Source organism: Peromyscus eremicus, chromosome 15, assembly GCF_949786415.1.
Source record: "Peromyscus eremicus chromosome 15, PerEre_H2_v1, whole genome shotgun sequence".
In the NCBI taxonomy this organism is placed as follows: Eukaryota; Metazoa; Chordata; class Mammalia; order Rodentia; family Cricetidae; genus Peromyscus; species Peromyscus eremicus.
In genome coordinates, this window is record NC_081431.1 from 44,153,688 (window position 1) to 44,164,688 (window position 11,001).

Below are 11,001 nucleotides of genomic sequence, written 5' to 3' on the forward strand. Positions count from 1 at the left end.
TGTCCTGGAACTTGCCCTGTAGACCAGGCTGGCCTTGAACTCATAGAGATCCACCTGTCTCTGCCTCCTCTGCTGGGATTAAAGGCATGGGCCAACACCATCCAGCTTTTTTTTTTTTTTTTTTTTGGACAAACTTCCAAATGTTTTCAAGAGAAGTGAAAATTAAAATTCTACTTCTCTGCATCTTGTTGCATTGTTTTAAAAATGAAAACAATAATTTTCACATGTAGATTTGTGATTACTAGAGACTAATGAATGAAACCATTTTTGTATTTTGAGCTTTATGAAATTTTTAGGTACTTGAGGATATAATACTTGACTCACAGTAGACTTTACACAGAATATTTGTTTCTTCATAGGATTTTATTCTTATCATACAAGTCAGTTCATAAGTAGCATTCAGTTTCAAAAGCCCAAATAAAAATGCCAAGGGAAAAATGAGGAGTATAAAAGCTAACAAATAACTTGTGAGGGGTCTTTAAAGTGACATAACATTGACATTATTCACTTTCTCTGTTTACTAATTATTTGTTAAGAACTACAATATTTTTGCAGTAAAATATTATCTCAATTTGAATAACTAATACTAAAAAATTCTATCAACATAATTTTAGTGTCTTTTATTCCCCAAATTTGAATAACCGCATTTAGTGTTTGCTAAAGGAATATAGATACTACCAAAAATCAATGTTCACTGTGTAAAGAATAGGTATGAGATACTGACATAGTGAACGCTTATTCAACATCTTCATCTTCCATGTTGGTCTGCTCTAGGTCATGGATCTCTCTTTCTGGTAGTAATCCATATTCATTTAGGAAAGACTCCACATCTCCAGCAAAAAATTCTTCAGCAAACTGTTCAGCAACACTAATAAAATTGCTTATGAGTTCTCCACCTTTGTATACAAGCAGGGTAGGGAGAACATCTGAGGAAAAGCGGTCCCCAGCACCAGTATTAGAAGCTTTGATTTTACAGAACTTGACCATTGGGTACTCGGTTGCAAGGCATGCTAAACTGCTGTTGAGTGCATCACAGCCCTTCACACCGTCTTCGTAGATGTTAACTACGATGGTGGTGACCTTCTGCTCCTTTTCAATGGTTTCCAGGAACTGCTCTCCTGTCTCCAGCTCATACACAAACCCATATCTAGGCCCGAAACTCAGCTTCTGGTGCATGTCCTGCATGCACTGTCTACGGTATTTGCGAAGGCAATTTTCATCTTCTTTGTCTTGATGAATTAGTTCATATTCTTGAATGCTCATCTGAGAATGCAGGAAAGAAATAATAGAGATAATTCAATCAGAAGTGTTTCATCCTTGGATGCATCAAACTTATTGTCAAGTCTAGGAGTTTTAACTTGATGTCCTCCTTGCTTTGGCTACTTCTTCTCCACTTATGGCCTTCTCATTTAAGCATCAGCTCAAAGGTTACTTTCTTTTGTTACTTGATTAACCAACTTAAAAAAGGATCCTTTCTCTATTCTCTTCTTTCTCTATCCTGCTTTCATTTTCATACCAACAAATACTGTTGGGAATTGAATTATGTATTTGATTAATGAATGTCAGTTTTCTAATTAATGTGTTCAGTGTCAGCAATTTTTTTCCTGATTACAGGTACTACTCAGATCTGCTGAATCAGAACCTGTAAGGGTGAGGCTGAGTTGTCTGTGTTTTAACAAGCCCTCTAGGTTATTCTTAACCACTGGCTTAGTGAAAAGTAAGAGAACTATGTATCTTACAAAATAGCTACATTTTCTTGCGATTAGAACATCAAATTACCTTAATACCCTTTCGTAATATAGACTCCATTATTGATATATTTGATAGACAATTAATCACCTCTTCCCCTCAACCAAGGGAAAAAAATAGACACAAAGGAGTGATACAGCCTATTGTCATATAGCTCTCCGAAAGGTGGGGAGCAGCCCAGAAACTCGGGAGCTGGAAGCTAGGGAGTCTCAAGGGGATTGTCACCTACAGCCTCTTCATCATGTCTTCATCATGTAACCTTTGAACTGCAGCTGCTGTTCATTTTTGTTACTTGCTTCTGCCTTTTGTGTTCGTTTTCCTAATATCCCTCATTCTTTCTCCCTGACAATCTACCCCTCTCTCCCTCTCTCTTTCTTCCTCTCTCCTCTCTTTCTTTTGGTATGATCATGTACTGTAGCCCAGGCTAGCCTGGAACTCAAGGCCCTCTTACCTCAACCTCCCAAGTGCTGGTATTATAGACAGATGCCACCACAGCCAGATCTCTTTCCTATTCTAATAGTTTTTCTCTGTCAATATTATTGTCTCAATTAAATTTATTTTAGTCCTAAAATTATTAAATGTTTTGTATAATTCTCAAGTTGCCATCATAATTCTGCTAGTTCAAGCAACCAAGCCTCATGAATATGGATTTAAAGATACGTTTGAACATTCATATCTGAAGTTATTTTGTTCATACATTGAGACATAGATTTTTAGGCATACAGGCACATTTCTGAAGTTTAACCAGAACAAAATTTTTAATAATAACATGTAGATTTGATAGTATTTTTAAAAACATTTCTATTTATTTTCCCCTTCATAATTTGTTTAAAACAACTGAGGATGTTCTTACAGTTTCTCAGTTTCAAAACTGTGCTTGTCTCATCCACATTGCATAATGACCCAGAGAGAGAACCAACTTCTGTCTTCTTCCCCTCACAGTGTTAGACTGAAGATCACTACCGTGGCCTGAAGCCATGGGTCAAGGCACATTTCTGTTCATAGTCTCTTAACTCAGCGTACAATCAATATACACTGGTTTGGAGATAAGTAATCTACTAGAGTGATTTTTCTCCACAAATGAAAATTTCTTTATGACTTTCTTATTATTACCATTAACCTTGTTATATAAGTAATGTATGCTACTTATGGAGACAAAAGGCCTAAAGTTTTAAGAAAAAAAAAAGAAGCAAAAACACTGATGTTCTACCAATTTAATATTCAGATAACCTCCATTGACATTTTAGAGGTCATCGTTAACTCTCTAGACTCTTGCAATGCTGTCTTTAAACAGTGAATTGTCTGCTTATCTCCTTCCTTCTCTTCCCAGGCATCTCATTCTTCTAAACTATGACCATCGTCTCCCAAGAGAGCATCCCCCTACTTCTCTGCACAGAGATTCACGTGCTTATAATCATGCAGGAGTGAAAGCACACAATGTTCTCTTCATTGCCTTAAAAAATGGAACCGTTTATATAATTTAAAATTCTATGTCTTGTGTTCTCATATTACAAAACGTCCTCTTCAATAGCTCATATATTTATAATCCATTCTCTGATTCCCACATATATTTCTTAGTACAGAGTACCTTGTTACAGTATTCACTTTGTACTACAAGGAAAGCATTTCACAGTATTCCAAAGTGATTCTCTTGAGGGATGTAGACTAGGAAACACATAGCTTATTAACAACTGATTACAGGTCTTTGCTCCTCTTACCTTTCTGCTGATTCTGTCTTTTGAGTCTTTGTCATCTCTGCTCTGAGGAGAAGACATTTGTCTGAGGATCTCCTTCTTACTGGGTGGAAGTGAATCACCATCTTCACTTTCTAATTTAAACTTTCTCCAATCATTTATTACTCCTTTGGGTCCTGAAATACATTTTTTAAATATTTTTCTCTTTATTATTAAAAAGACTGTTTACATAATTGAAATTTGTGTAAGTATTGCCATGAGAAAACTTGTCATCTCTTACATCAGAAGCAAACATGGTGATTGGACTAAAAATATTTTTCCTGACTTGTTCATAAAAATAATGTCCAAGATTAACTTTAACAAATGGCAAAGACGATGGCACAGAATCTTTCTAAAATATCTGTAATAATAAAAATATAAATTATGTGCTTTGAACTACTCACAGAAGGTTTACAGGTAAAAAATATTTAAAAATTAGGGTATATAAAAGCAATCAGAATTTTAGAAAAACAGCACTCACCACATGAGAAAGACGCTTTTGCAATAAATGAGCATTGGTACTACACTATTAAAGGATACTGGAGTTATTAGGGGAGAGACAGTAACAATGGCACCTAAACACAACATGTGGAAACAGTACCTGACTTCAATTAGTGAAACTAAAGCAACAACTATCATCATGTAACCATCCAACTCCTTCTAAGAGCCTAAGAATCACTCAGAAATACAAAGAGGATAGGGTTTTCAAGTAGAGCACCAGGGATATCGCCCCGTTGTATAGTGCTTTCCTTATATGCGTGAGGCTCTGCCACGTCACACAGAAAAACGTGTTCAGTGTTGGCAATTAGTTTTTCTGATGACGGGCACTGCTCAGATCTCCTGAATCAGAACCTGTAAGGGTGAGGCTGAATTGTCTGTGTTTTAACAACGCAGGCGAAAATCACCTATTTACCAGCACAGACGAAACCACCTATTTGGAATTAATATTTGGTTCTTAGGAAATAATGCTTTGAAGGTCTAAAATTCTTGAAAGCATGCAATATTAAATGAGCTATACATACTAAAGCTTAGTCTTGTTTCTCATTAATACTATATTCTACATTTGTGTGTATTCCTTCTCCCTCACATTGTATATCACATTGTATATTAATTATAATATAGAGTACACAAATATAATATAAAGTTATTACATCTGTTTTTATTAATTGTATTAAGGCAAACACTGTTTTATTTTTATTTTCCTACAGTCCTCCGGAAGAGCAGCAAATGGTCTTAACCACTGAGCTATCTCTCCGCCCTGAGCCATCATTACCCCCCTTCCTCCTCTTCATTTCAATATAAAGCACAGTATATTATTTTAAATGTGCATATGATGTAGTTATTTATTACTGATAGGTGGTGTTGTCTCTACATTTTTTCTATTACATATGATGCTGAATGAAGCATCTTATAATCCATTTTTTCCTATTTGTCAACTATAAGTGAAATTACTTGGTTGAAGGACGTGTACATTCTGGATTGTGATGTTGCTAACTGCCCTTGCAGAGGTTAAACCAGTTCAGTTTATCCTCTTCCCAATACTTCATTCAGAAAGCACAAAATTTTTAGTTTTTCTATTTCTGTGAAAAAAAAATGCATCACACCAAAGTTATGTTTGTGTCTTTTTAAAGTTATTTTTCTCTGTGAATCATTTGCCCACTGTGACGGTTAATATTGATCATCAATTTGATATGGTCTATAATCTCAATAGATAAGCCTCTGTGCATGTCTATGAGGATTTATCCAAATTAGGTTAATTGAGGTGGAAAGACCAGCCTTAACTGTGGGCATCATCATCCCATGGGCTGAAGTCCTGGAAAGAGGAAGTTAAGCATCAGTGTTCATCTTCCTGTTTCCTGCTGTGTGTGGGTACTACGTCACCAGCAGCGTCAAGCTCCTAAAGCCTTGAATTCCCCACCACAGTAGACTGCACCCTGCAGCTGTGAGTGGACACGAACCTTTCTTCCTCAAATTCCTTTTGTCTGGGTATTTTATCATAGCAACACACCAAGTAACTAATACATCCACTCTTTTATTTGGTTGCTGTTTTATTTCTTACTATTTGTAGAAACTCTTAATATATATTAAAAATCAATTTGTTGTCCATTGGGTTACCAATGTTTCTCCCAAGTATGCTAAGTTTTTCTCTTAATGTTTTCTCCTGATGACTTTTACCAGACAGTGGGCATTTCCTTTGTTTCTTCCCCTTTTCCCTTCCTATGTACCTTCTTTTTCCTCTCCCTCCATTCACTTCTCTCCTCCCATAATTTTCTGCTTCCTTCCAGCAAACTTATCTATCATTTCTCTTATAACTTCTTTGTTTATTTCATATTCTTACTATAGCTACTATTAAATAAATTTCCATATATTTATTCGGGTACTAGTGTGAATTCATTCAAACCCATGACTAAATTTAAAGGTTCTAATCAGTGCTTATAGATACAGGAATTAATGGTCACATACAATTCTGTAGAGTCAAAAGGATTTGGAACTTAAAATTTAAGTCACAGTACCTAACATTTAAGGTCTTGGTAGTGGATATAAATAGCCACATACAAATGAACAAGTTAAGTTTTGGGTTTTCTGGAGGTAGGCTGAAATCTACTTAATTCAAGCATGCCTTATTATCTTCTTACTCTTTTTTTCACATTTGAAAAGCTAAAATCAAATATTACTTACTTTTGACCCCCATATATATATAGAAAGAGAGAGAGAGAGAGAGAGAGAGAGAGAGAGAGAGAGAGAGAGAGAGAGAGAGAGAGAGAATACTAAGGAAAGTCTGTAGTGGGTACACACAGGAGGGGTGGGAGAACTGAAAGGGCCTTACTTAAACTATGGATAGAAAAGTCAGTTAACTGGGTAGCAGAAAATTATCAAGAATTTGTGTTAACTCAAACTCTTTGATACTGAAATAGCAAGTAAGTAATCTTGGGCCATTTCATTTTAAGCTAATTTATTTCATCAAATGTTTTTGGATTATTCTTCCTGACTAGATGAAGATAGTACTTAAATTCAATAATATTCTTCATAAGAACAGCAGATATTTCTAGAATTAATCTTACTTTAACGATTATGCTTTTTCCTCATGTCAGTTACCTGTGTGTGTGGCCTGTCCTTCAAAGTCTTCCTCTAGGCTTTGGCTTGTGGCTTCTTCCATGGTGTGGGTTGGATCTGGTGTAATCTGGATGATGAACAAAGAACAATGAGGCAGAAAGTTCTAGAACACATATGCAGGCACATACACATCCTTAAATGCACATGCATGTATTATAATCCCCTGATGTCGCCCAGATGGACTAAGGGTTATCACGGTGGGAAAGGGTGTTTTGAATGTTTCTGTCTGCCTTGTAAGAAGACATTAATTTAGCATATGCTACCAAAGGTGTTTGTATAATTTATGATTTATCTCATAAAGGTTTATGTTTTCATTTTGAATTTAGGTAGTTGGCGAATACCGTTGGTTAATGAATTCTTTATTTTTATTACTATTTGTTAGAAGATTTCATAAAGCTATACACAAAAATTTCATCTAATGAAAAATTCTAATTAGTTTCATGCTTACTGTCTTAGTATTCTTTTGCTGTGAAGAGACACCATGACCAAAGCAACTCATAATAGAAAGCATATAATTGGGGGCTTGCTTACAGTTTCAGATGTTTAGTTTATTATCATCATGGCTGGGGGTAGGATGGCACACAGGCAGGTGCTGAAGCAGTAGCTGAGAGCTATATCCTGCTCCGGAGGCAGAGAAATAAAGAACCTGGACCTGGACTTCAAAGTCCACTCCCAGTGACACACTTCTTCCAGGAAAGCCACACCTACTTCAACAAGGTCACACCTCCTACTTGTTCTAATCTTTCTCAAATAGTGCCACTCATTCCCCGATGACTAAACATTCAAATATATGAGCATATGTGGGGCATTCTTATTTAACCCACCACACTATGAGCACTTACTACAGGACATGCAGTTACCAAGTACCTTATGTGACAAATTCTTTTAATGCTGTCACAGCCAAATGTGGTAGGACAGTTATCAATTCCATATTACAACTGTGAAAGCTGAAAGATGCCTAATTTAGTTATGTGTCATGCACAGTTAGTAAAGGGTTTTAATCTAAGCAATTTGACTATGGAGCCTACTGTTATTCATCACGCCATTAATTAAAGTAACATGATTTTTCCCCTTTGATTTGGAAAAACACACTGTATAATTTAGTATTGAAAGAAGATGATCTAATCAACACTTAAACTGAAACATCTTTCAGTGCTAAAGACCAAGTTTTGATGAAACGATTGCCCACAAAACAAACTAAGACAGATAACAACTAACCCTACAGTATAAATTTTTTTCTCCCCCTACACTCTTTTATAGTTTTGAAAAGGTAAAACACTATGGGGACATCATGGCTAATTGACTTCTTTATGCTTACTTCACAGTAAAATTCAGTTTACTTGTTTATTTATATTTCAATTATCTGGAAATTTTGGTTATTATAAACACTAGTATATTCCCTAAGGGATCCATATAGTTGTAATTTCTCTGAAACTTCCACGGGGAGGCTATATAACAGTGGATATACCAAGTATCTTTAACTTTTCTCTTTGCCCCTTTCAAAATCAATTTTTTCTATGTTGCTTCTCTGTGTATCCTTGGCTGTCCTGGAATTCACTCTGTAGACCAGGTTGGCCTTGAACTCACAGAGATCTGCCTGCCGCTGCCTCCCGAGTGCTGGGATTAAAGGCATGCACCACCACTGTCCAGCCCTCAAAGTCAGTTTTAAACACTGATGTTATCCAATCTGTATTTTTAGTCACTTCTTAGCTTTTGTTTATTTATGCTTCGGTGTTAAGAGTTTGTTTTTTTTAGTGCTTGTCTTGACTCATTTTGTGTCTTGACTTGTGGTGACAATATTTGGGCTGATCCTAGAATTCTGTTTCCTTTATTACAATCTCTGACAGAATCACCTAAGATCAAAATCTTTTCCTGATTGGTTTTTCCATTCAAACAAGAAAAGGCTTTTAAGTAAGCTATTAAAGTAAAGCCAATCCATTCTAGAATATTTATGCAATTATAAATATAATTAAGAATAGTGAATCTGAATATATTTATTAACTAAAAAGAATAACAGAAAAAGAAAAAATGAAAGGGAAATAAGTAAATATTGTTGGATTAAAAAATAAATTTAATGACTTCAATTATTTAAAACCACTTTTATTTCTAAAGGAACGTGAACTTTCTTGCTTCAAAGTAAAGCCAAAGAACAGAGAACTTGACACATAGCTGATTATTTCAATTGCTGCTTAATTCCTAGAAAAATAGTTTAATTAGCCTTTTCTCTTACAAGAGTAGATTATTAATTTGGCTAGCTGCAGTTCTAAATAAGTATGTATAAAGGTAAGAACATTTAAAGTAATTGTATTTTAAATCTTGAAGAGACAGGACCATAGCTCCCTTCTTGGTTTATTTTTCAATAGCTTAGTTGTCAAGCTAGTAGAGAAAAAAGTTTTACTGATTTTTAGGTAAGCACATAAGCCAATTTCAACAATTCTTTCATTAAAAAGATAATACAATTAATTAGGTCATACCTCATCCTTTGGTTGGATTAGTGTATACCTAAATAGATTGTGTCTGACATTTTTCTGGGCACTGAATTACATTTAAAAACAAAACAATTTTAGTAACGTTTTCACTAATGCTAACATATAAGCCAACTGGGCGGCCTTCCTTTGAGCTAGAGTGTAAAAATTTACAAAATTTGGTACTGTTTACTGCCAGAAGAAGGAGTAAACCAATTAGAAGAAAAATATTGAGACATAGAAATATTTGTTTTTACTGTTTATGATCTCTGTGGTAGATGGCATAAACAGAATCTGATTCACTATGGATAGGCTTTATCTATATTCATAATAATTTCCCTTCTAACCACCTCCTGTAGGACTTGCTGGTTATCCCAAATAATTTATCATCTTCAAACTTTACATTAGCATCATATAAGCAATTGTATTAGTATTTGAAAAGAATGTAAATCTTGGCATACAGAAATTTTTTTTTTTTAAGTTTTTGAGACAGGATTTCTCTATGTAGCCCTGGCTGTCCTGGAATTTGCTTTGTAGACCAGCCTGGCCTTGAACTCAGAGAGATCTGCTTGCCTCTGCATCGAGTGCTGGGATTGAAGGTTTGTGCCACTACCCCCAGCCCCCAAAATAAATATTTTCTAGAGACTTGCACAATGACAATGCCAGCTACCATACCAACATAGACGAGAAATCTAGTGAGGCCTCACCCCTAGATGAAGAGCTATAGGTAATTAATGACTGCTAAGACAGGGAAAAATTAGTCTTTTCCAGGGACAGACAACCCCCCTGATAAGTAGATTATTAAGTTGACTCAGTGGATTTTATGCATCTATGTATGTATGCATGCATGCATGTATGTATGTATGTATGTATGTATCTATCTATCTATCTATCTATCTATCCATCTATCATAATTAAAGAAGAGGTCATGAAGCTGAGAAGGAATAGGGAGTCATTAGAGGAAGTGGAAAGGAAGAGTGGGGTTGAAATGATGTAAATGTAATAATCATGTATGAAATTCTCAAAAAAATATTTTATAAAGAAAATAAGCGTTTTATGTGCCTGATGTATAAAATAAAACATTTAAAGTATTTGTAATTAAAAAGTCAGCATTTGGCTTGAAATGATATTATGAATAATGGTTAAAAGTTTCATCTTTGCTTTAAATAGAGAATTTCAAATAACAATATTATTATAAGCCTTTGGGTGACAATGAGAGTGTTTTTGTGTGACTGGGAATTGATGATAAAATGTAGCAATGCTGGAGAGCTCACCCTGGTGGTCAGGATGGGGACAGCTGGCAGGCTGACCAGCCCTGTAACCATCCAGGCCCAGAACCAGGACTATGAGTTAGCCCACCTCAACATTTACACCATCTATGACCTGCTGGAGCATGTGAAGGAGCCAGTCCTGCAGACTCGAAGTTGCAGGATCTCCATGACACAGGACAACAACAGAATACCCAAGAGGAGCCTCAGTGAAGGTCCAGTATAGATAGTGTAGCAGAAGCCAGAAGCCTCGAACCAGACCAATGACTCATTGCAATGAACACTTGCAAGTAAAGATATATGGACTAAAGGGTACACTGTGTGACTCACTGTGCCACACTACAGCTTCAAGGAGGAGATTTTTCTTTTCTTTCTTTTTTTCTTCTCTCATAAGTTTTGTTTTATTTTATTTTGGGGGAGAGTTTGCAAGGGCAGAGGAATGATATGAAGGGATGGGAAGATGAATGGGACTGAGATGCATGATGTGAAAGCCACAAAGAATAAATAAAAAGTTTAAAAAAATGTAGCAAGAAGACAGAAAAAACAAAACAAAACAAACAAACAAAAAACTCACCAACTGTTGACTTCATCAAGATTCCCACTGTCTGAGTTACTGTGTCTTTCATTTTACCAAGATATAAAAATCTGTGACCTTGCTTCTTTTTAATGTTA

At 35.5% G+C, this 11,001-nt stretch overlaps 1 protein-coding gene across 1 annotated transcript; it reads right to left on the reverse strand.

Annotated features, from left to right (window-relative positions):
- Positions 1-344: 344 nt before the first annotated feature.
- Pdc (phosducin) lies at positions 345-6,683 on the reverse strand. Its single transcript, XM_059280432.1, has 3 exons — positions 6,579-6,683; positions 3,468-3,619; positions 345-1,263 (listed from the first exon to the last, which is right to left on the reverse strand). The coding sequence occupies exons 1-3, from the start codon at positions 6,637-6,639 to the stop codon at positions 736-738; spliced, it is 741 nt and encodes a 246-aa protein (XP_059136415.1). The 5' UTR covers positions 6,640-6,683; the 3' UTR covers positions 345-735.
- Between the last annotated feature and the right edge of the window lie 4,318 nt (positions 6,684-11,001).

Excerpts from the sequence above, each read along its gene's own strand:
- Pdc (XM_059280432.1), bottom strand. The coding sequence starts at position 6,639 with ATGGAAGAAGCCACAAGCCAAAGCCTAGAGGAAGACTTTGAAGGACAG. Across the intron at positions 3,620-6,578 it reads AGGACAGGCCACACACACAG|GACCCAAAGGAGTAATAAAT; the intron begins GTAACTGACATG and ends AATGTATTTCAG. Across the intron at positions 1,264-3,467 it reads AAGACAGAATCAGCAGAAAG|ATGAGCATTCAAGAATATGA; the intron begins GTAAGAGGAGCA and ends CTGCATTCTCAG.